Source organism: Astyanax mexicanus, chromosome 2 (assembly GCF_023375975.1).
Source record: "Astyanax mexicanus isolate ESR-SI-001 chromosome 2, AstMex3_surface, whole genome shotgun sequence".
Taxonomy (NCBI): Eukaryota; Metazoa; Chordata; class Actinopteri; order Characiformes; family Acestrorhamphidae; genus Astyanax; species Astyanax mexicanus.
In genome coordinates, this window is record NC_064409.1 from 36,125,490 (window position 1) to 36,152,232 (window position 26,743).

General features: G+C 38.7%; 1 protein-coding gene across 1 annotated transcript in view; it reads left to right on the forward strand.

Annotated features, from left to right (window-relative positions):
- Nucleotides 1-26,743, forward strand: part of LOC103037480 (lysine-specific demethylase RSBN1L) — a 66,160-nt gene that overhangs the window by 19,216 nt on the left and 20,201 nt on the right. The window contains exon 3 of the mRNA XM_007244994.4: nucleotides 3,768-4,438. Within this exon, the coding sequence (XP_007245056.3) occupies nucleotides 3,768-4,438 (671 nt within the window). The remainder of the gene's footprint in view (nucleotides 1-3,767; nucleotides 4,439-26,743) is intronic.

Here is a 26,743-nt window from a genome sequence, read left to right on the forward strand (position 1 = left end):
AACTAGGACTGCATCTTGCTGGATCAGCATTTCAGTTATTATAATTTTTTTTTATGAGAAGACTTTCTTACAATAAATGGACATAACCTCAATAATTGCATTTATCAAAAAGAACCCATTATTGTGCATGGGCTGGTATGTCGAAATTCTTTTGTCTAATTTTTTATTATCATACCGTATCAGAGGAACTAATTGGTAAAAATTAGGGTTGCTGCGGTAACCTTTTTCACGGTATACCATGGTATTAAAATGCACGGTTATCATACCGTGTGTGTTTGTTTATTACCGGTAAAACACAAGCCAGCGGAGAAACTCACCCGCGCATGCGCAACTCTGCTCCGCTTCAGCTCCTCAGCACACAGCGGTGAGAACGGCAGAAAGTGCGTCAGACTAAACAAATCTCCGTCCGCCTAAAAAAAGGCTAAACTAAAATCAGCAGTGTGGGACTATTTCGGATACCTGCCGAACGCACCCGAGGATGGTTATCCATTTTGTAATCAATGTGGCCGTAAAGTCACAGCTAAAGGTGGACATACGTCAAACCTGTTCTCCCATCTCCAAGAACACCACCCCGCTCTGCAGCTTAAAGTATGTGTTTAGTTTATAATTTTAATCTGAACCTAAATAAAACCTCTTTGTAGTCGTGCACAACCCATGCGGTAAGCGCCCGCAAAAGCTCTGAGTTATCCGAAATTTGGGCACGCAGGTACAGGCGTGAAGTGCGTGCTACGATAGATTCACGTGTCCGTGTAAAGGTCCTGGCTGGACTGGATGTGAAAGACGCCATTCATTTACATGCGTTCGTTTTCAAATTCTGACGTGCCTGTTTTTCATATGTTAAAACCAGACTCGGTGTGAAAGCTTTAAAATAGAAATCTCTATTGTGAGGATCATGTCAGAAATAAATCCCCTTTTTCTGCAGTATCTGGTTATAAACCAACTTGGCAGTAAAACGGACGTTTGCAACAGTTGTTGATCAGACACTGACCCAGGCTCAGTTTATCAGATATCAAATCATTTAAACTTAAATAATTGTACTGATTATTTTAAAAACAGGATCTTTACTTCTTAGAGGACATGTAATGTGTGTAACGTGTGTGTATGTGTGTATATATATATATATATATATATATATTATATATATTTTTTTATATACACTCTTAATGCCCTTAAGAGTAGTGGAAAAAAACTAATTTCCTTCACCTGATGGTGTACAGCTTATTTTTTTAAGGAGACATTAAAATTATAATTGTTCCAGGTTTCTACAATAAATAGTTAATTGAACAAAAAACTTTGTTGTAATTTATTTAAGGGTCAGTTTAATAATATATGTAACAAACTGTGATACCGTGATAAACGTGATACCGCGGTATTTTCTGAGACGGTTATCATACCGTGAAAATCTCATACCGTTGCAACCCTAGTAAAAATACAAATTTTTTTTTTATCACTGTTATGCTTAGTTTAATATAAACTTTTATTTTGTATTGTAATGTCTGAATATTCTTTAAGCACCAGTCTAAAAAAACTTTGTTAAATTTAAATCAGTAGTGTCCCTGTACCTGCTTTTATTGATTCTAAGAACAGGGTCCCAGTAGCTTTTTTTTATTTATTATTTTTTTTAAATAGATATAACAGCTTTTGCTGGTTACCTGAGCAACCATTGTGCTTCTAATGATGCTGATACAAGAGCTACTGTTAACATTGAGAAGTTAAAAACAAACCCTGTCTTTGTCTGATCATTCACTTATTGTAAGCCAAAAACACACAGAATTAGCAGTAAAGAGAGCTAAGTACTTTTTATCATGCTTGACGCAGCTACTTAAGTCTCCTTAAATGTTCTTACAATGATGATAATGTTTATCACAATTTTTGGGACAGTATATTGCCACAAAAAGTTACTGTAAAAGGCCTAGTAAATTTTATCTTTTATCTATTATTTTATTATCATTTTTTACACAATTTTCAGCAGTTTCCTTACTAAATGTAGGTGCAGAAAGAAAGTGGTTTAAATTTGTGGTAATAAAAAAAGACCAACACATGTAGCCCATTTACACCTTGTCACTTTTGATTATTTTGAGTATCAGAATTACACCCGAATGCGAGTGGGCACACACCCAAAATGCATTTAAGCCAGATACAAACCTGATGGCTCAAACCAATTTAGCAGACAATTAAGCCACATGCAGCATTCTTCTCTCCAATTATTCGTCATCCATAATTGCAAAGTTAGTGTACACCGCGCTTTTCTTGCCGGCATGGTGTGCCGAAGTGTTTTCTTCCTCTTTAGTTGCATGGCGGTATAAACATTTTTTGAGGCAGCGACCAGCTTCAGCACAGGAAGATGCTGAACCTACTAACAAGTAGATTTGCATATTCTGTCCCACACACTTACTACACTTACTAACTTACTACCAAGTGCAAATGCAAGTGTTTAAAATCTTACCAGGAAGCAATCCAGACACTAGTCACATGACCTGTCTGTGAACAAGATCGAATTGTCAGTCATCCATAATTAAAGCATCTTATGTTAAATGAATGTAACCCCTGAGAACATTTTTTTACTGGCTGACTGAAAAAAGGTTGTTTTGTTTGCTTTGAATCATGTTTGAGAGTTATGCTATTGGACAAATTGTCTTTTTGTCTTCTGAATTTCTGTTTGTACTCTGCTATTTTTGTGCCTCAACAGATCATGTAGGTCTTTGTTTGCATAGATATATAGCCTTAACTATTATTACTCAGACTCAGAAAGGCTAATCAGATGCCAGTCTGTTTGTGTGTGCTTGATTAATCATGTCTGATTTAAGTGATAATGGCATAGAAAATAATTAATGCTTTGTTGTTGTCTATCTCTGGCCCTGTCTGCCCTGAGGGTTTTCTTGTTGGTAGAAAGGAGCCTGAAGTCGCACACTTAGTAGAGGAGAAAGAGATTTTAGAATTCCCAGCATGATCATAGTTTATGTATCTTTCTGTAAATACAGACTGTTTTTACACATCTATCTCTTCTGGAGATTCAGGTGGTCACCTGGCAGGTGTGATGACACTCCTTTTTTATTTTTGATTATATATTATTACATTAATTGTTCTGGTTTAAATATGAAATAGTCAATACCTTGTTTTTTTTTTTTGTAATTCTTTGCTGTTTGTGTTATTGTTAAATGTAGAGCAACAGGAAAATCATTTCTGGAAGCAGAAAGTAGGCCATGTTCTTGGATACTGTTTGCTGGAGTCTGTGCTGGGCTGTTCACATGATTGCATACGCGTACAGTTGTGAGAAACTGTAGATTAACCCTTTAGAAGGGTCTGTGTTTCTACAAAAGTGAATCTCAGATTAAGATAAAATAATTTTAAATCTTAAGGTTTTTTGCAGCTGTTAGGTGAATTTGGCAGTTTGCCTGGATGCTTCTTTTCAGGCTGTTGCTAAATCTAGTTAAAAAATCAGCTTGAATTCATTCATCTCCGAAAATGGGCCGAGCATGTTTATCTGATATCAGACTGTATATCAGATATTGTATATCTTTGAAAAATATATACTTGTCAGGGTTACCTCCTTCAATGCAGATTACCTCCTATCAGTCTGAATGGGTGAGGTTAAAATGCTTTATAGACCAAGAAGGTAGATTCATGCAGAATCCAAACATTGTTTCACTCATGGTTTGATTATATTTTAAAAACCTTTCATGCTGAAATACATATTGCATATTCACTGTATGCACAGATTTGTTTTTCTATGTTTTACACTCCATTGTGCTTCATTTTCTTTCTAGGTGAAACAGAGAAACCGAAGGTGAACTCGGAGGAGCTGTTGCTTAAGAAGGTGAAGAAAAAAAAGAAAAAGAAACACAAAGAAGGGGAGAAACGGAAGCGTCCCAAGATGTACAGCAAGTCCAGCCAGACGCTGTGTTCGGCCCTGCTGAGTCCGGACCTTCCGGGCCTGCTGTCCAAATCTGAGGCAGAATTTAAATCCCCTCTTCCTGTCTCTGATGCCCTCTCGCTCTCCTCCTCTTCTGTCAGTGCCAAGCAGGACAAGAACTGCTGTTCCGTGTCCAGTACGGGGTCCGGGGACACCGGCGCTACGCAAGCTTCCCAGTTGCACTCCAGGTTGCCAGGGCTGGACGGCCTGGAGTTTGGCCGCTTCGTTCACGTGGAGCAGCAGCCAAACGGTGGTGCTCTGGTGCTGCACGCGTACATCCGGGAGCTGTCTGTCCTGTCTCCAGAGGAGATGCAGAGGTTTGCGCAGGAGTTTGTAACGTTATCGTTCTGCGAAGACGAGAATGGTGCAGCGCACTACGTCATGGGCATCATCCATGGAGCCGCTTCCTACCTCCCTGACTTCCTGGATTATTTCTCCTTAAAGTTCCCCAGCTCACCTGTCAAAATGGAGATCTTGGGGAAGAAGGACATCGAGACAACTACTATGGCAAACTTCAATGCTCAGGTGAGGCAGCGGCTCTAGTTTTGTCTCATTTTAATCTCAGAATCGACACCGACGCCAACAGCATGTTAAAAAAAGAGTTTTCAGTATTCAGATCAGTGGTCTTTGATATGACTCAAGGCTTGGTTGCCGTTAAATTCTTTGCTGAATGGCTTACTTGATTTTGAGAACAACCTCATAATTGTCAGTTTCACTATCAGGGAAAGTCTCTGTGCAGAATGGGAGGTAGATAAATTTTCTTTTCTTTTAACTGAAATCTAATCTGTAGCTCTTGTACAGAGAACAGAGTGGGCAAAGTGCCGTATAATCAAATACCACTAGTTTCCCAGGACTGCTGACTTTGCCTCATATAGCCAAAAATGCTGGGATTCTCTTTAAGGTGGAAATATATGGTGTAATGCATTTTTTAATCAAGTTCAAAAAGTGCAAAGACCTAGACTTAAACCTACTTAAATATGATTGTACTTTTCAAACATTCGCAGTGTGTGGTCCAGTCTTTCAACCATCAACATGTATTTATTTGTCTGAGGAAGCTCATCTTGCCTTTTTGAACAGCTGCCAAAAGATTTTTGATCATGTTCTAGTGAGGTGTAGTTGTGAGCCTTTTGTGTCAATTTAGCAGCAGATCAGATAATCAAACAGCCCAGGCCAGTTTTTGGAGTAAACAATTAAAGCAGGTGCCACTGATTAAATTAGTAATCATTTGTATCATTTGTAATTACAGGACCAGGGTTTATTGTCTGTGATAAATTTAATTTAAAAATGTAGATTCAGCGAGTCGAGTACTATTTACTTCCCACACTCAATTTAGAAATACTAGGTGGACAACTATCTTCACTTGTCTTGAATAGGGAAAACAGCTTTAAATATGTATGATTAGTAGTTTCACAAGAATATATAATTAATATTAAAATACTGAGAACAGTATTTTCTCTCATTTTTTTCCTTATCAGCTGCAGCAGGTCTTAACTCTCCAACCACTCACCAGCAGATAGACATCAATAGCTTTTCATATCAGAGCTCTGTTCTACGTAGAATGCCGGCAGAGAGAGAGAATAAACACCAGGTTCAACTTTATATTTACATTTTACTCACATAAATGAAAAGTAATAAAGCATTCACCATCGCTTATCATGTTTGGTAGCTGTTAACTCAGTTTCCTACATCTTCACAAACTGGCTGTTTGCCAGCTCAAAGATATGAACTCTACAGGGCTAGGAAAGTAACTTGAGTGGAGCTTACCTAGTCTTTGCATTAAGCGTAATGAGTTTTACATTAAATTGCAAATTTAGTTTTCTGTAAAAACCTGTAGCCCTGCATTTACATAAAGTTTTAAAGTTGTGTTATGGACGTTTCATTAAATTCTGAAGCGGCAGCAGAAATATTATTTCACATTATACAGCTCTGCAGATTTTCTTTTTATTTTACCGAATTGAGAATCTCTTGAATATAATCAAGAGGAAGGTCCAACAAGCCAAGCTGAACTGCTTGAACTTGGTTTCTTTGGATTATTTGAGGTTTGAAAGCTCTGCATCTTTTTTTATTTCAGCCATTTCTCATTTACTGCAAATAAATGCTCCAAAGATAATAATTTTTTTGTTTGAATTTTTAAGAATTGTTTTCTCTAGTTTATAGAATAAAACAACAATGTTCATTTTACTCAAACATAAACCTATAAATAGTTTAATCAGAGAAACTCATTCAGAAACTGAAGTGATCTCTTAATTTTTTCCAGAGCTGTTTGTATGAGAAAAAATATATAGGAGTCTGTGTCCCCTAAATTTGTACTAGATGGTCATTAATGTTAACTAGCCTGTTACTTTCATTTTCCTTTACTGGGATCAGTACTGCTTACAGGAGCTTTACTGCCTAAAATGCACTGTAACAGTTGTGGTGCAGACTGTCAATTATATATGTACATATTTAGCACTGCTTAAAGATAAACTGCTACACTGTGGAGCGAATGCAAGATTTACACCGGAAATCCTTCCAAATTGCCAGTTATTTACTTATTTATCTGAAGTAAAAAAAAAAACTTAAATGTGTCTCAGTGAAAGTCTTACATTTAATGTTTTTATACAAACACGCATACAAACAAAACCCAGTTTGCATCATTGCTTCATTTATCCTTATATGAAAAAGGCAAATAAATACAGATGCTTAAGCACTATAATGTACTTCACAATTCAGTTTCATTTGGAGTGTTGAAGTTTTCCAGCTGCAGATTTGGGTTAAAATTGTCTGCGGCTTCCTGTCCTCTTGACCTCCATGCTGAGAGCGGACTTACCGTATTTTTCGGACTATAAGGCGCACCGTATTATAAGGCGCACGATGAGTGAACGGTCTATTTTTAGTGTTAGTCCATACACAAGGCGCACTGGATTATAAGGCGCACTAAATGAAACTTTATTTATATCAGTAACAATAACTCTGAGCAATAAATCCTTCACAATATCTGTGAAAAATAACAACATCTCTGAGCAATAAATCAACAAGCACAGCAAGTACGTATTACTCCGCGACGCTCCTGACAACGGTAGCCGCAACGCTCCGACAGACCATAATATTATGTTGAAGCACAGCAAGTACGTATTACTCCGCGACGCTCCTGACAACGGTAGCCGCAACGCTCCGACAGACCATAATATTATGTTGAAGCACAGCAAGTACGTATTACTCCGCGACGCTCCTGACAACGGTAGCCGCAACGCTCCGACAGACCATAATATTATGTTGAAGCACAGCAAGTACGTATTACTCCGCGACGCTCCTGACAACGGTAGCCGCAACGCTCCGACAGACCATAATATTATGTTGAAGCACAGCAAGTACCGCATTACTCCGCGAGGCTTCTGACTATAATAGCGTGTTGTGCCGAATTCGGTGAATAAAACGGTTTTAAAACAGAGATAAAGATTGGATAAGTTTCATTTCTGGATGAAGTGATTTCCAGCGCTGTTTGGATATAACTGTGGATTACAGGAGACTGGATTGATGGATTCTCTTTAGTCTGGACGCGTTTTGAAGGTAGGACCTGTGGCTGAGCGCGGGTGTGTGTTCGGGGGGTGGCGGCAGTGACCGGAGGTTACCCCAGGACAAAAGGAGAGCCTTTTATTACTGGAAACATGCGCTCTGACGCAGCTCTAATTCATGAAACATACATCCTACAGTAAAAGCACAGTTCTGGAATCCGGAGAGCCAGACGGTTCGAATGGTGTATGACATGACCGCATTCGATGAAATATGGACGAACGATAAACGCAAATATGAGAGTTATGAATTATTAAAATCATAACCAAGGCATATTTCGCCCTAAATGTTTATTTTCTGAAAGGATATTCCGCTAAATAGGCTAAATAGCTCAAAAGCAGAGATTCTAAGCTTTACAATGGTATATTGGATGTCTATATTGAACCTGTAACTGTTCATAACTATTCAGAAACACAGCCAGTTATGAAATATTAAATATTTCTGGCCCGCCGGTGGGCCAGCGCGTGTTAAGAGCTTAACTTTACTTAGAAGTGGGCGCTAGTTTGTGCTATTACCCCAGAACGGGTGGAAAGGAAAGTTTACCGGCACCTTGTTCTGGCCACGGAGCTACAGTGGAAACTAGCTACCCTGAGCCACAGCCGAGAGGCAGTACGGCAGTCAAAGGTAACCGCGCGCTAGCCCAAGAGGGGGGTCTTTTTCTGGCGTGGGTGAGGAATTCTGCACAACAGAGCGCCGTGTACCACATAAAAATCGAGGTCAGTAAACACAAGCAAAATCCATACACAAGGCGCACTGCATTATAAGGCGCAATGACGATTTTTGGGAAAAAATAAGTATTTTAAGTGCGCCTTATAGCCTGAAAAATACGGTAAATATTGATCAGGAGAATCCCTCTCGCTTCTGCCCTGCCACCCTCTGCTGTAAAACAGCACTCTCTCAAATACAGACAGTGTACAGTGAGTCCAATCTTATCCTCATACATTAGCTCTTTCCCTGTAGTTCCATACCCACACACCAGCCCCCCCACTCTGTGTCATTAATAGAAACTTGACCTCCATAAAACGCCAGACCAGCAGGATCTCGCTGCTCCAAGCAGATACTCCTGTGTATGTTTTTACATCTGTGTATTTGTAATTGAGTTTCTCTTAGCAGTTAATTAGCTGTTAATCTCTTAACAGTTAATTACAGTTATAGGCCGAACATAGAATACCGAACACGCTTATTTGCAGGCTTTCATTAAAGTTGCCACCATTAAATTGTATAGTCAAAAATTTATTTTTTTATTTGTTTGGTTTGCAAACAAAAAATAATTAGAAATCAACTATTTGAAAATGTTTTATTCGTCACATATAATATACATTATTTTAGTATTTTTGCATCCTTGATGTATACAAGCAAGTAATACTTAAGCAATATTACACGTTAAAGCATTAGAATTAATACAATAATTACATTAGTTTTATTAAAATTACATCCATGTAGTGTTTGCAAAAAAAAAAAAAAAAAAAAGACACATGTTGTTTATCTACTCCAGCAGGCTCCTATAGCATTGAGTGAAAAAAAAAATTAATACGAATTTACAGGGAATCTCCTTCACCCATGGCACCCATGGTTTGCCCAGGTGCTTTACTACTACATTACATTTACTTTACATTGCCCAGGTGCTTTACTACCACAGCTTTGGTTGACTTACTGCCCAACACTAGGGCATAGCAACTGCACTTATGTATAATAATATAGACTAATTGATTAATAAATTTGTTGCCAACTATTTTAATAATTGGTTTAATCAATTTGTTGTTGCTGTCCTAATTGTGTTTAATAATTTTACAGAAAACTGGGAAATTGGGAACGTGCCAATAATTTGCAAATATATTAGATATTAAAGTAGATCACAGGAATTACCTGTAAAAGACAAGACAACATTTTGTAGCAGAATTTATTTATATAAGTAAGAAAAGCTTCATGATTCACTCTGGGTACTTAGACAAGGCTGATATATTTTTGCTGGCAAATATGTAAAAAAAATGATTGTATCTTATGTATGTATGTCGCAATATTGAGCACAGTGTTTGCCCAACAGAACTGCTGATTTGCTAAACGTGTTTGTACTGTGAGTGTGATTGTGTGTGTGTGAGTGTGTGTAATTGTGTGTGTGGAGCTCATGCTCAAACGATGTAAAGCATCAGTGGATGAGTCAGCCTGCTAAGCATTTATAGCCTGGACACGACTCCAGTGATGTCATCCGGTAGCTTTGATAGTGCAGTAGCTTTGACAGTCCGACAGTGCCTTTAACTCTCGACTCGCACCGTCTGACCCTCAAGTGTGACCACACAGAGAGAGCTGCATGGTAGGAAAGCCGTGATTTTGATTCAGAAATTGTGCAGAGAGTAGACGTGTTTTAATTTTTGTTCAGATCTGTAAGCAAATGCTTTGTTAGGTCAGGTCTTCTGGAAGTTATCCCGCTCAATGATGTATTAAATGCTGCATAGATGAATGGGTAAGTGGGTGAAACGGCTCCCCCGGCAAATCTAATAATGATGCTGTGAGGTGCAACGTGTCAGTTTTGTACACGAAGGCGTTCATGCACAGCAGTGGGCTTAGGCATGAGTGTGAAAAGCGCCTCCCGTGCTGCCTGTAGAGACGTGATTCCTGACAGCCCAGAGAATAGGAATACATAACGCAGGCCTTTAGTCTAAATAGCACACGTGCCACAGTGCTGCACAGCTGTAATTCTGATCTGATCAACTGAGACAAAAACTGTCTGACTGATAGCTGTAAAATTGGTTTAGTTTGGTCATTAGCAGGATTTACAGTGTTTGTGTATTACAGTGAATGCGTTCTCTCTCACTCTCGTTTTCGCTGTCTTTGCCTCAAGTTCATACGTCCACAAAACCCGGGAAATCTGTGTTGTTTCCTAGCAACGCTTGTTTTTATCCCTGAAAATGGAGAGAGTTGGAGAGGGGGTGGGAGAGAGGAAGTGAGAAGAAACATGTGAAAATGCAGTGTTTTGAAGTTAAGCAGATGATGGCCAGACCTCTTCTTTTCTCTAAACCACACAATTTCCTTACGTTTTTTATTGCTGCATAAACAGGGAGTCTCTCTCTCTCTCTCTTTTTCTGTTATAGTGTGATTCTAAGGCTCTGAGCTTATGGTTATTCTCTCGCTGTCCTGCTTCCTAACACCGAACATCTGAATTATGAAGTGACTGGAGTAAAACAGGCGCACCAGATCATTCCCAGTCTTATCCTCCTTCTGAAACATTATTTACCAAAGGGTAGCATTCATTCTAGCCAACACAATATTCACATGCCTTTGTGGACCTGCTCTATTCTTTGGAATGTTGTGTTAATAAAAATTAAAAATAAATGAAATAGCTCTTGACTTTGAGATAATTTGTAGAGTTCAAATGGCTTAATTACTAGCAGAAGAAATGTCCATTAGCTGTTGTTTTCCCACTGGTTTATTGTGTTTTTGAATGTAGTTGGAATAATTCCTACAAGGCATATTATAGATTTTTTCATGCAAATTATAAACAAGTCTAACTAAATGATGCCGTAAAATTAGGGGTGTGACGAGACTCTAATATCACGAGACGAGACAAGACGCAATACAGGGTTCATGAGAACAAGGCGAGACGAGATTTAAAAATAATTTTTTTAAGAAAACGTCAAAAATGAAAAATGGCTTGAAAACTAGATTTTTACTTGACAAAATCATATAACGCAAACTTAACAGACTGGTTTCTCTCACTTTCTCTCACTCTCACATTATTCAGTTGTTTGAACTGAATAATAATAATAATAATAATATTAATAATAAAAATAATAAATGCGTTTCTGGACAGATTTTGTATACATTCCTCTCCTGTCTCTCTGTCGTGCTCGGCGTGACTTTAGTTTCCGCCCGTTCTCGGGCTCCCTATCTTCTTATAAAAGCGTTTTTTCATGGCCGCGTCCCAATTCAACAGCCGGAGCAGCGGGACCGCGACCCTGACAACCCGGGTTCGATCCCGCGTGAGGAGCGGTGTGTTTATTTATTTATTTTTCCCTTACCGCCTGCACAGATCTGATTGACTGAAGAGAGCGTTTGGTGACCCCACATGTGATTGGTCTGTGAGTTTACTTTGCCGCAAAGCGTGTATACAATTAAATTCTTCTCAGTAGGTTTGGGTCCGCATTGGACAACGTTTGGGTCCGGAGCCGGACCGTGGTCCACCCATTAGAGACCTCTTTTCTACGCAAATGCCAGAATTTTCCTCTTCTGCTGAGAGCTGCTCTCACTGCTCAGCCACCACACTCGCTGCTACTGGGTTGCCAGATCCCTCTTAAAAAGTCCACACTAAACTGTTTTTTTTTCCCTGCGAGACAGGTTTAAGCTTGAGAAATATCGTCATGTTTTAATCTCACGAGATCTCATCACACCCCTGCGTAAAATAGTGCCATTTAGCAAACTAAGGTGTTTGCAAGTAACATCTCCCTTACACTCTCTCAATTCCCTGCCAGGACAGGATGTAATTATGCTAATGGTTTATAGTCCACTATAAAACTTTGCAGGTAAAAGATGGCAGAATATTTATTGAGGGCAGCAGTTATCAAGAATTTTCTTTTTTTAAGAGCAAGAAACAGTTAAGTTTCACTCTAATGACTCATCGTGTAGTGTGCATGCACACACACAGTAACTAGGAAGTATTCAGCTATATTAAAGAGGCACTAAAACCTAAACAATATTTTTTTCATTAATAGCTGAAATGTGTTTCTCTAAAGTTGTGAAACGTTCCAGTCCTGCTTACATTTTCTAACATCCTTTATTGCTGTCGTATCTGCCTCTGGAGCGCCCTTGCAGGTTCAGCTGTGCTATAGGCGTGAATGATGTTTCTGTGTACTTTGGTACATGGACACTCACAATATGCAAATCAGTCAATATTCTGGTGATGAGCTACCTTGTACTGCTTTGTGCAGTGTCTGGAGGCTGGAGATTACAGGTAGAGCTGAGTATGGGGGTGAACGGGGGGCCTTTGGCACCAGGTGTGACAACATGGCAGAGTACTTGTCAATATGGGCACATTGCTAGCTCAAATGTATTTTAGGTTATACTATTTATGTAATGTATAATGCACATTTTATGTATTATATATTATTCCCAAGGAACAGCCAAAAAGCATTTTCAATGTGTCTCCAAAGTCGTGTAGAAGCTTGCTTATGTTTTAGTGTGAGGTATTTCAAATTTTTGACTGTTTTTCCATTAAACATGAATGAATGGAGGAGCAGGTGCAGAAAGAAACTAAGATTAACAGGTGCATTCATGTCTTCCCTGATAACCACAATAGGTTATATATTACTATGGGAGCACAACAGATGTACACATCATGTTTGTGGCTTTTACTGATCAATAAGGGCACTTGATCAACTTGTTGCCCAATTTAACTAGCTGTTTGAAAGTTTTTTTTTTATAAGATTAAGTTTTTCAAACAGTCTCCTAATCTTGCCTATATTTGGGTAGTGCAATAACATGGTTGATGTGGGCAGTACATATAATGTAATTGTTGATCAGAATTCTTTTATGCTAGTGCTACAAGTTAAGTTGGTATATGCACATCTGACCAGTCACACTGTATAGTATGACAATACTTGTGTGTAAAATATTTCATTGTTAAACTGGCAGCATTAAAAATGTAAAAATGTGATTATATTAAAAAAAACATGAATATTCAAAAGCTCAAGCTAGGAAAAAAATGAGTAAACAAAAATGACATGTTGTGTACAAATGTTTTTTTTTTAATGTTGTATCTAGTCCCTACATGTAGCTCTCTAATGTTGTAGCAGAAAATGGCCTCTAGCACAGTCTTCTTTTCAGCGCCAGGCTTTATGCATTGCCTGAGGTGTTAATCAGAGTCACTGTGGCAATACTGCGTTCCAGTTAATGCTGTGATTTCTGTAGGAGTCAGTGTTGGGACGCTTTCAGAGGGAAACATCTGGCCTTGTTTACTAACCATCATATCAGTAACTGAGTGCAGCAGGAAGATGACAAGTATTGTGTTAGAAACCAGCTGACGAATCGGGCAGCAGGTGGCTGCCGCCATTCAGGTTTAATAATAAAATTTATATATTGGACATTAAAGGTCTCATTCCATCGTTTTTTCATTCATTTTATAATGTCTAGTTTTTTGTTAAAGGTACTTCAGTGTTTCTGTTCAGCCCTGCTTTGGTGAACTAAATTACAGGTGTCCGAAAAAAGAAAGGATTTCGGTTCTTGCTCATACATAATCACACATGCAAACATATCGCCTCTGATTGGCTAATAGCACCTCATCAGAGAACGCGACCTGCTATCTCCGCAACATTGATAACATTTCGCTCACCTCGCAATTAGCGACTCTCCCTACTTGTGGATTTGTGCTACCTTGTCAAACTGTGCGTCCCTAGTGTTTATTTAAGGTCTCTGTAAAATGCGTAAACCACTGGAGATCCGATTTAAACCTATAGTTAATTACATAAGATACATAACTAGCTGCTGCAAACAGAGCTGTAAGCTCTTTAGCTGACAGTGTTGACCTGGTTTAGCTCTATCTGTGGGCGGTCTCAATCCAAGGTGGGCGAGTTGACGTACACGCCATACTTTTTCAGAGTATTTTCTTTAACTGAACAGGCGGGGTTGAAAAACAGTTTCAAATGTAGCATGCATACAACTCGGAGTGACCTATAGTATTTCACAAAGAACAAGAAAAAATGGATTTTAGTGGAAGGAGACCTTTAAGATATGAAATTAAGTGTGTGTTGGAACAGTTGGCCTGTGTGTACTATAGCAAAGTTCAGTTGCACCTCTGATGTTCACAGTCCAGTGTTTACAGTGTTAGGCTAGCATTTCCTGTTTCAAACTAAAGAAGCAAACATATTGTCTGATAAATTGCATCTAAAGCTTATTTTTATTTGTTACTATTTACATCAAGCTTTAAGCCTTGGCGGGGTTAGTGTTTGAGTATTTGCACATTTTTATTCCTAGCCATATAGAGGTGCATTCCAGTGGCCAAAGTTGTTCCTTACGAAGGGGAATTTATTGAAAATTGGGTTGTTAAAAGGGTAATGTCAAGGAAAGGAAAATGTCTAGTTCAAAGGAAACTCCATAGGCTGTAGTGAATAACAGCGTATCAGTTTTCAGGAAGACCAGCATGAAACTTTTTCATTCATTACTCACATGGTGTGGTTTGCCTAAAGAGACCCCTCATTCCTCACCTTTCACTACTTAGGATATTTTGTTAAACTAAAAGCTGCACATTTTTACATAATGACATTTAATGAAGGAAAAAAGAGCCATTTGTTGTGTGCGTTTGTCTCGCTCTGAATATCCAAGATAACACCAAGCTATCAATGAGTTGTATTCATATTTTATAGCATTTTGACTTGGGCAGAATCAGCAAACAGGCTGCATTCCAAGACAACCCTTCATATGCTAAATGTGCAACAAACACAGGAAAAGGAGGAGAAATCGGACAGCACTTGTATAATGTCCAGTGTGTTTATTAAACTCTCAGAGGAAACACAAATGTTCGGCCCTCAGGCTTTCCTCAGCCTGCTGACAATCTGCCAGCCAGCATTGCTAAATCGACCAAACAGGTGTATACCTCTGACCCGCCTGGCAGCATCATCAAAAAGTCTCAAGTGTAATCAATCATCCTATAAAAAAACATATTCAGAAATATAGTAAAGTAATTTACAAAATATCAAACCCACAACCCTTTTCAGTAGTTTTTTTTTCACACAAAAAAATCCAAAAACATTTATAAAATTATCAGCCACTTTGCAAATAAACTCCAATCCAAACGCAAAAATGCTGTGGTTTTGTGCCGAGCGAGAGCCATTAAGAGGCCATTGGGTAAAAAAAAAAAACATTTATTGCTTGAAAACTTTCTCCATGTAGTGTATCACAGTAGCTGCCAAGGCTCTGCAGTCAGCACAAGGCGTATGTGAGCTGATGTAGAGGAACCGAGTCGCTGCGCTTTCCTCTGAGTGCACTGGTTACCAGACAATGCTGCATCAGCAGCAGTTCGAAAAGAGGCAGTGTCTGACTTCACATGTATCAGAGGAGGCATGTGCTATTCTTTACCCTCCTTGTGCATCACCTGTGATGGGGGATATACAACTGTCCATTGAGGGAGGGTTGATTTACCTAAAGCTGGTTTTGTATCTATAAGTAGAAGCAATAGGAATGATTCAAGCAAAGAAGAAATAAAGACAATGTACTCCATCTTGTCTCCATCTGGAGAATGCACATGGTGCCATATGCCCAGAATGGTGTTTTTTTTTTCTTTTCTTTATCTGTTCATAATCAAGCCAATCAGACTGAGTTCCAAAAATACATTCTCACACAGTCGATAGCGTTCATGAAAATACTTTGTCCATGTGTTTCACCCAAATTGATTATTTCACAATGCCCATACCTGTATAAGGAAGGACCTCTGGCCTGTATGTTGAATGTGCTGCAAGGTGAATTATTGGCAGTTGGAGCAAGGCTTGATAATTCGATGCCAGATGAAAAGTCAAAAGTTTACATACACTAAAATATTTGTTAATTAGAAACACACCTGCGGACATATTTTAAGGCACACCTGAAACATACTGCTTCTTTGTGTAAGGTCATGGGAAAGAGAATTGGAAGAGAATTGTGGGCTTGCACAAGTCTGGTTCATCCTTGGGTGCAATTTCAAGATGCCTGAAGGTGCCTCTTTTTTCTGTACAAACAATTATACACAAGTACAAACAAGTTGAAATTGTCCAGCCATCATACTGCTCAGGAAGTAGATGGATACTGTGTCCCAGAGATTAATTTTGGGCTGAAATTTGCACAAAAGGTAAAGACCTTGTGAAGATGCTGCTGAAGCTGGTAAGAGTGTGTCATTATCCACTGTGAAACGAGTACTGTATCGACATGGGCTGAAAGGCCACACTGCCAGGAAGAAGTTATCACAACAAAAAAATATAATTAAAAGCCAGATTAATGTTTGCAGATGCACACAGGAACAAAGACCTTCATTTTTAGGAGACATGTCCTGTGGTCTGACAAAACTAAAATTGAACTGTTTGGTCATGATAACCATTGTTATGTTTTTGTATGAAAAATGGAGAAGCTTACAAGCCTGAGAATACCATCCCAATTGTGAAACATGGGGGTGGCAGCATCATGTGGGGTTGTTTTGCTGCAGGAGGGACTGGTGCATTTTACAAAATAGATAGCATCATGAAGAAAGAACATTATTTGGGAATACTGAAGAAACCTCTCAAAACATCAGCCTCATTTCCATGGGAAAGCTTGGGTGGAAATGGGTCTTCCAAATGGACAATTACGTGAAACATACTGCCAAACTGGTTACAAAGTGGCTTGATGACAACAGAGTCTTGTTTTGGAGTGGCCACCACAAAGCCCCGATCTCAATCCTATTGAAAATTGATAAGCGAAGCTGAAAAGGCAGGTGCGAGCATTAGGGGTGTCACGATTCTCTAAATCCTCGATTCGATTTCATTTTCGATTTGAGGGTCACGATTCGATTCGATTCTCGATTTTCTTGTTTTTTTTTCTTGTTATTATTTTATGCCTCATAAAATTTAAATAATATATTTATTATTATTATTATTATTATTATAAATATTATAAATATTATTATTATTATTTATTAAGATATATATGGTAATGCCATCTAGTGACTTTTTTTGGTAGCAACAGTGTGCACTATTAAAACAAGCAGTTTATCAGAGCTGTGTGTGGATGGCTGGTGAAACTGCTCATTACATGAAGCTGCAGTTCTTCATCCAACCACTAGCAGCAGCAGCACAAGCCCCGCTCTCTTCACTCAGTCACTACTTCAGTACAGCCCAGCCACGGGCTACAGAGCTCAGCCAGTCCGTTTTTACTGTTTCTGTAAACAAATAAAGGTTTTAACCACACTAACCGGATAATACAGCTCACTACAGTTCATCTTTCAGCCCAAGCAGCTAACAGCAGCAGGTTAGAACAGCCGACACGGAGGCACTGCTCGGATTACATTATAAACAGGTCAGTTAGCGCGCTGCTAACCTCAGGATGTTTATAACTACGGAGTTTAGTGGACACACCACGGCCGCCAGGTAAGTCTTTTAAAGGCTACTGAAGACTATTAAAGGCTATTAGAGTGTAACCCCTGGCTCCCAGGGGTTACAAGAGGTTATTGAAAGCATTATTGGGGGGCAGAAATCAGTACAGGCTGGTTAGATAAGTGATGTGGGTATTGTCTTATAAATATTTACACATAACTTATATCTCTCCTGAAAAGCTTTTATTTTAGTCAGAAACACGCTTGTGTTTACTTTATCTGAGAGAAAGATGTTTTTTTAATTCAATGGAAAGCAACAGGTGTAGTCAATTATAAGTTTAAGATTTTTAATCCACCTCACTGTGATCTATAGTCAGTGTTCTCAAGTCACACTGACACACGCATTTCAGCGAGTTCACACGCTCTCACCTGCGCGCACCCACCCCTCCGTTAGATACAGATACAAAACCTGCGCGCCCAACCCCCGCCCCCCCCTCCCCCGTTGGACAGATAAAAACAGTGATCACACTCCCGCCGACTGCGCTCATGCAGTGGCTATGCGCGCCCAACCCCCGCCCCCCCTCCCCCGTTGGACAGATAAAAACAGTGATCACACTCCCGCCGACTGCGCTCATGCAGTGGCTATCTCTATTTAAATGAATAGGATGCGCTGTGTTGGTGCCGCGCCATTTGCGTAGCGCGCTGCGCTATTTGCGTAGCGCGCGCGGGAGGGATCGTCGATCCTCTTTTTGACTTCGATACTCGAGATCGTGACCTCATTTCGATTCGATTTCGATAAAATATCGAGATCGTGACACCCCTAGCGAGCATGGCGACCTATGAACAAAGCTCAGTTACACCAGTTCTGTCAGGAGGAATGAGCCCAAATTCCTGCCATTTAATTATACAGCTCTGGAACAAATTAAGAGATCACTTCAGTTTCTGAATCAGTTTATCTGATTTTGCTATTTATAGGTATATGTTTGAGTAAAATGAGCATTGTTGTTTTATTTTATGAACTATAAACAACATTTATTCCACTTCCAAATAATTGTCATTTAGAGCTTTTATTTGCAGAAAATGAAAAATGGCTGAAATAACATAAGAGATGCAGAGCTTTCAAACCTCAAATAATGCAAAGGAAACAAGTTCATATTCATAAGTGTTTAAAGTTTAGAAATCAATATTTGCTGGAATAACCCTGGATTTTAGTCACAGTTTTTGTGCATCTTGGCTTTTTCCTCCACCAGTCTTACACACTGCTTTTGGATAACTTTATGCCAAAATGTATGGCACAAATCATACTCACAAGTATATGGTTACTCTGCGCTATTGGAAAAATTACCCCTTTCATAAGAAAGTTATTAAATTAAATATAATTAAATTGTTATGACAACTTTTTTATAAAAGAATTGCTGAGTAACCATATACTTGTGAGTATGATTTTTGCCATAAGTAAGCAGACTTAATGCTCAGTGTGTGTGATGCAAGACACATTTACATTAAAATTATTTTCTACAATGTGATATATGTACTTTTACTGCACTTTATTTAGCCTAACTGGACGTTTTTAAATCGATATTTATTAATTAAGCAAAATTCACATTAAACAGTGGTTGTAGCTTGGTGTCTTGTAGCGTAGCGTAGTGTGTGTCTGTGAAGCCTCTTCAGTGGATGCCATCTCCCCAGTTGCTTTTATTTTTATGAGTTTGCATATTCTGAACTGGGTTGTTCACGGCTTCCACCTGCCATGTAAGTTACCATATAAGCTGACGTGATCTACAGCCCTCTCGTCCTCAGCGGTAGAAAAATGCGTTTACACACACACACACACACACACACACACCTCTGTGATGGCGCTGCTGGCTGTAAATATGTAAGCTGTGCCTGTGGAAAGAAGACAGGATTACTGGCTCAGCAAGATGAGGAACAAGAGGAGGAAGGCGAAAGGGGGGAACGGAGAGGTTGAGACGGAGGGAGGGAGCGAGAGAATGAGAGCAGTGGAGTACAAAGAGGCGTCGCTCCCCTGGGAGAAGCCGCTTGCAGCTCAGAAAGAGAGAGAGAGAGAGAGGGATTCTGACCTTGAAAAGCAGTGTGCAAAACATGTCCTTCTGGTTTAGCAAGCTTTGCACGCACATGTGCACACACACAAAAGCTTTGGTTTATGGAGGTGATCTCAGCAGCAGCTTGGGAGCATTCTCTTACTCTTTGATGATTGCTCATTATCTTACTTTTTCTCACTGTCTCTTTCTGTGAGTGGATTATGATTTGTGTATTTCATTAATAAGGTCAATCAAATTCATTGATTTTAGTTCAGTCAGTGGCTTTTTCATTTCCTTCAAAGCCTACCAGAATTGTACAGTAGTTTTTAGAACAGTTAGGTACCTAGAAATGGGCTAGATGGTTATAATGGGTGCATGAGTGTGGCTGGTAGTAAAGTGAAATCGTCAGAATTTAAATGTAATAGCTTTATTTAACAATGAAAAATATCATCAGAAATGTTATCAGCAGATAAATGTTTAATACAGTGATTTCTAGATCTGATATGTCATTGATATTTTAAGATTTAAGTTTATTGAACAGCAGAATGTGATCTCTTCTGATGTCCTTCTGATCCAAGTAGATTTACTTCTAAATATTTGTGGTGTCTGCTTAAGTATCCGCAGATGCTCAATATAGGCAAAAGTGTTGGGGCACATGCATAGTCATAGTTTTTTTTTTTTTTTTTTTCGAAAATTAAGGGCATTTATCCTGCTATTGTTGGAGTACAAGTCTATACTCTCCAAAAAAGGCTTTCTATTAGATTATGCTGTGAGGATTTTATTGCGTTCCCTAACTCATCCCAACATATTAAATGGAGCACCATCATTCTAGAGAAACAGTTGTTTTTTTTCATACGTTTGAAAATGGTTCCAGCTTAATTTGCAAGTGTTTTGTAAAGGGCAGGAGCAGCATAACTGTTTCAGTTGATCACTCTCTTTAGATTTTTAAACCTTCCTTCTCAAAGGGATAAAGTTTTCCTCTGGAAAGTTATGCCAGACATTTCTGATGAGTGCTCTGGGCTGCATTTCAATGAGCTCCAACACTAGCAACAGCATTTTCAGCAGCAGATTTTCAGTGTATTCATTGTGGGCAGTTTCTGTGGCTGGGGTTTCTTTCAGAAGTCTGCTTATGTGTTAGTGTGTATGTATGTGGGTGATGGGCATTTATTGGTAACATGCTCAGGCATTATTGTGGATTACAAGTTCAGTGGTTTCCAGTAGACACTTTTTATAAATGTAGTGCAGGACTGTGTTGCCCAGTACACTATATATTGTCCCCATTACTGAAAGCAAATTTGGTCAGTGTGAGTCAAATATCAGGATAATTGGAAAACTAACAATGCTCCAAAAGATATCAGATGACCAAGGTCAATCCAGATTCCAGTTTGAGCCATGTTAGTTTTACACATTCTACAAATATGTGTTAAATATATGAGTCAGTCATCAGTCTAGAACTTCTAAACTAACTAATTTTTTAGCACATGGGTGGATTTCTACTTTGTAGGGCTGCAGCTATCACCCTTTTTTTCTTGTCTTTTCCCTCACCGCTTGCCAACTAAAAACCTCGGTCTCTTCTTCCTTTTTTGTGAGTTGGTGATGTAACACAGAAAATTACTCTATCAATTTTGTGAATCGAGTAACCGTTTTACCCCTACTACATTGGCTTAAATGGTGTTCTGCAGCCCTGGTTTGAGGTCTCTAATACCATCTAGCAATTGAATAGAGAACAGCAGCGTCTGCCTGCAGCAACTCTCAAAATAATAATGATGCTTACACTGTCTTAGTTTATTTATTTATGTACTTATTAATTATTAATTCATTTAAGCTTCATGACGAACACATTTTTTGTTTGTTTGCTTTAACCAACTTTGGATGTGTTTGTGCATCCCTGTTTAATCAGCTCATTATTAGACTGGGATGTTCAGGAGGGTCCTCTAGGATGGGGATTGGGGAGCTGTAGTTAATGCAGATGATGCTTGAAATGCATTGTTTATTTTTATATTCAACCTATAATCTGATCCCTTGGATCTATATATGATAATTGGCTTATCTTCTGTGTTGCTCAGTGTTTTACTTTATATGCACAGGCAGTTCAAGTCCATATGGTGTCTGTGTGTGGTCTTGTCATTCCAGGTCAGCCTGCTCAAGCCTATATGTAGTGTTCTGATGTGTGAAGTCAGTCATCTAAGAACACAGTAAGGAATTGGCATGTTTCAGAGAGCGTGCAGGGCCCCACAAGTAACCTGTGTATTCATCTGATTGTGTTATCAGTGCAGTGGAGCTACAGTCTTCAGCGCTCTCATGTTCAGTTTACATTTATTGAAGTGCTTGGCTGAGTTGAGCTTTGTTGATTTTATAGTTCTCAAAAATGGCCTTTCATACAGTGTCGCTTGTTACTACAAAAGAGCTTCTTTAATGAGCTGAGTCTCGTCGTCTTCTGTCGATGTCAGTCTACAGCTTCACTTGCTCATCGCAGCTCTTCCTGTTCAGAGCTCAGCGAGGGGGATGTATGTGTAGCTGCTGCAAAACAGCGTCTTTTGTTCTGGTTCACTACCAAATTACAGATCTGGGAGCTGCAGTGTGAAATTTGATAATCTTTAAAATGCGTGAAAGCCGACCCGCCTAGACAGTGTGCTGGCCTGCCGAGCTTTAAGATTAGAGGCACTCACACATGCAGTGCTTACCCAGCTGAAAGTAAAGGCTTTTAAATAAAAAGGAACAAAGAAATAAAATCATAATATGAGCAGACTTTTCTCACAATGGTTACAAAAGCATTACTAATAATAGCACTCTTATATTTAGGCCATTTTTATTTATTTATTTATTATTATTATTATTATTATTATTTTTTTTATCAGTTAGGCCTTCCACTAAGTACATTTATCAATTTATCATACAATCATTGTTGCTAACCACAATATTGGTCAAAATAAGGAGTGCCCATCAACGTGAATGCCCACCTGAAACAATAATGCTAATTATTTGATTTGTATGTTGTTTATTTAGGATATTTCAAATTGTTCTAATTAAAGTCTTTGGATATGTGCATGAAATGGCCTCAGAATGCCAATATCGCTTAGCTCAGTTACTACAGGAACAATACATTGTACAAACAAGACCAGTTATTGTGGCGGGACTAGTTTTAGTTTTAGTTTTAGTTCAGTAATTTCTAACTAGTCACACATAAACAGTTGCTGTTTTGTTAGCAGGTATGTAAACAGGAAACCAAAACAATTGTCTTAAAAGATCTTCACTAGAAGTGTTTGGCATAAGACTATGTACTTGTTAACTAGTTGTTATGTCAGAGATATTTTTAATACTGACACATCTAAAACACTGAAGCTAACACTAGGGTTATTTTTATATTTGGCCTGAATCAAGGCACCTTGGTAGCAGTATAATTCAGTCAATATTATTATAGTACTGACCTAACTAATGATAATTATCGCACACGAACACATCCGGCTCTCATAAACTTAAAGGGTCAAATGTATTAGAGACAATAATTTTATGTGTAATAAGATACTTACTTGTCTTTAAGATGGCTTTTAAGTGACTGTAAATCACTGCAAAATTGAATTTATATAGTGTTACTTTAAAATCTATATTTTTGTTGTGTTCATTCCTTAATTTACTAGTTTTTAATTGATAGCAGTTAAAAGTTTAAAAGAATTGTTCCTTTTTCTGTGAAATTTATAGTTTAGAAAAAGAAGCAATAAAATATTTATGCAATAAGAGGTTTTGTTTAAATTATGGTGGACAAAAATGGATAACTAAAAATGAATTACCAAAAATTACATATTACTCATATTTCAATCAGCAGTAGCAGTGGTGGTGATTTTTTTTATATGGAAGAGACTGTCATTTAAATATTGACAACATGGTTAAACATTAATTAATCTTAAAGGCCCTGTCCCACTGCGATTGCGTCTAAATATCCACTAAAGTGGACGCAGTTTAGTGGATATTTAGTGGATATTTAGACGCAATATGGACGTAGTTTAGTGGATATTTGGACGGCACCGTCCAAGTGGATGTAGTTTAGACGTTGCCGTCCACTTTAGACGCAAAAGTGGTTTTGGTACCTCCCAAAATTTTCGGAATAGACGGCGACTCATATGGACGTAATTTAGTGGATATTTAGACGCAGTACGGACGTATTTTAGTGGATATTTGGACGGCACGTACAGGTGGACGTCGACGTCCATAAAAATATTTTTTGCCGCCTCCTCCTCCTCCCGGTCTGGTCCAGCACATGGAGGAGTATGTTCTGCTGCTGCACCATCACTGCAAGGAATCTGTGGTCCATGGTTGTGTAGAAGAGAATAGATGTGCTCTCTCTTGTAGCTCAAGAAGAAATGATGATTCACTAGAAAAAACAACCATATATAATCTGTGCGGATTGGTGCTGGCTGTTTTTCTGTCATGCTGAGCAAATTATGTAAATAAGCATCTAACTAATTACTGCCCTCTAGTGAGGACTGTTCATCTTCAGTAGATAATACCTCCCTACTGTACTACTGCACTGCTCTCCATTTCCAACCCTGCAGTTCCTCTGCTTTTTCCCATATGATTTCACTGCTTTATTTTGCCATGGGTCTTCAGCTGAACTACTTGAATAATCACTGTTCAAGTTGGAGAGGCCCTAAACAGTGTAGTACAGGCCAGGGCTAAATGAGGACTCAGACAAACACTGTCTAAGTGAAGTCTCTTCAGAGGAATTTAGCTAGTGTTCCTTGAGCACTCTAACTGGACAGAATATATCCAGTGATGCTTTTTATTTATTGATTAACTTGTAAGGATAGGAAATTATTTTATGGTGTAAAGATCTGAAGGGTTTGGGAATATAGGAACTGAAAACTGAAAATCCAAAACACAAAATCCAAAAAAGTACATTTTTAATTCATGAGGACAAAAAAACAGAACTGATCTAAAATAGAAGCATATGGTGTTATTAGCTGTCATCAAGACTCATCATATTTGCCTGTAAATTATTGGCTTCTGTTTGCATGCAAGTCCTTCTGTTTTGTGGGATTGGGGCACGGCCTGGGTGTTTGCAAAGCCAATGGAAAAAATAATAAAGGCTGCAAAAGAGAGAATATTTTGCCATAGTAAGTGTGATTTTCAGTATTAACTTAAGTCAGTTTTTCAGACATTCTAGACAAATTTTAGACAAAAAATTTAGTTTGTCCTTAGAATGTTTTTTTCTGATTTTAATCAAATATAGTTTTTTCTATAGTTTTCTATAGTGTTTGTTTTTTCCATGTAGCTTCTAAGTTATCATCTAATCAAGATACATTCCAGATACAAAACTAGTAATATGAAGTGACCGGGTATAAATGGGGTCTACTGTAATTGCAGAGGTTTTTATTAATAGAGGCAGCTCTCAGATTTCAGTTCCTTGTGGTGGGCTTTGGTTTTTATTAAGGCTGATAATTGGCAAGAACTTTGCAATGCGATGTGATATATATTGTGATGCGGGTGTTATGATTCAATATATTGCAGTATATGGCGATACTGTAAGCATGGCGATATTTTGCGATTGTTAAAATTGATTATATCAGTATTTTCTTACACTCCTTGTTAGTAGAGATGTATTAATTTGGAAAATTCTGGGCTGTTGCTCATTACACGTATGTATATCAACCAATACAGATGCAGAGATAAATCTGATATCATTGTGCATCCCTACTTTTTAGATAGGTTGAAATTGTTCCAGCTTTACTGTTTGTTGTATTATTTTTTTTCAGTGCCGTGCCCTACTGTTGAGTTAAATTCTACAGTCCTTCTAGACACTCGGTTCACTCAGTGAACCTCATTGCATGTTCCTAGCTCTTGTAGCGATTTTTCAGCTTGGTATAGTTACTTCGCTTGCACAGATCTCCACAGTGAAGAGGGAGCTCACCTACTTGCCCATTGACCCATCTGTACTATTCACACAGCCAGCTGACTGTGTTGTTGCTATTTGTTAAAGAATGGGATTTTATTTGTAAACACATGCCATTAGGGGTGAAACAAATCCTCGAGTAATTCAAATTACTTGATTAAAAAATTGATTGATTAATTTTCTCTGACTCAAGGAATTGTTTAATTAATTTTAAAACGCAGAGCGCAGAATTTAAGATAAGATAAGATAAGATAAGATAATCCTTTATTAATCCCGCAATGGGGAAATTTACAATGTTACAGCAGTACAGAGGAAAGGACAGAGAAACAGGCCAGGAAAAAAAAGATATATAAAAACAAATAATGATAAATCTATATATACAAAAACAATTACAGGAAATATATAAAAGCTACTTTAAAAAAAATTATATATAGTAAAGGAAATATATATATATATATACATCTAGTGCATAGAGATATAATTATGGTAGGGTGTGACCAGTATTATTGCACAAAGAGTAGCAGTAAATAAATATCAAATAAATAGTAGATAAAAAGGTGAGAGAAATATTGCACGTTAAACATATTGCACAGATGGTGAAGGTAGATAAGGTGACATGTAGTGAGGTAGATATTGCACACGGTAAGCATTACAGCTATACTGAGTAGTATGTAAGTTTGTATGAAGTACTGAGATAAAAAACTAGTGTTTAGTTTGAGTGTGGTGTGTTGTAAAGTCTGATGGCGTGTGGAAGGAAGGACCTGCGGTATCTCTCCTTCACACAGCGCGGGTGCAGCAGCCGGACACTGAAGGAGCTGCTCAGTGCTTTCAGAGAGTGGTGCATGGGGTGAGACAGGTTCTTCAGCATGTTCTTAAGCTTAGTCCTCATTCTCCTGTCTCCCACCACCTCCACTGGGTCCAGAGGACACCCCAGGACAGAGCTGGACTTCCTGATGATTCTGTTCAGTCTCTTCCTGTCGGTGGTGGAGATGCTGCTGCCCCAGCAGACCACTCCATAAAAGATGGCTGATGCCACCACAGCATCAAAGAAGGTCATCAGGAGTTTCCCCTGCACGCCAAAGGACCGGAGTCTCCTCAGGAGAGGCAGTCTGCTCTGACCTTTCCTGTAGAGAGCAGCCGTGTTGTCGGTCCAGTCCAGCTTGTTGTTGAGGTGGACACCCAGGTACTTGTAGGACCTCACTATCTCAATATCCGTACCCTGGATGTTCAAAGGCACCGGAGGAGAGTGCTTGGTCCTGCGGAAGTCCACCACCAGCTCTTTGGTTTTTCCTGCGTTGATCTGCAGGCAGTTCCTCTGGCACCAT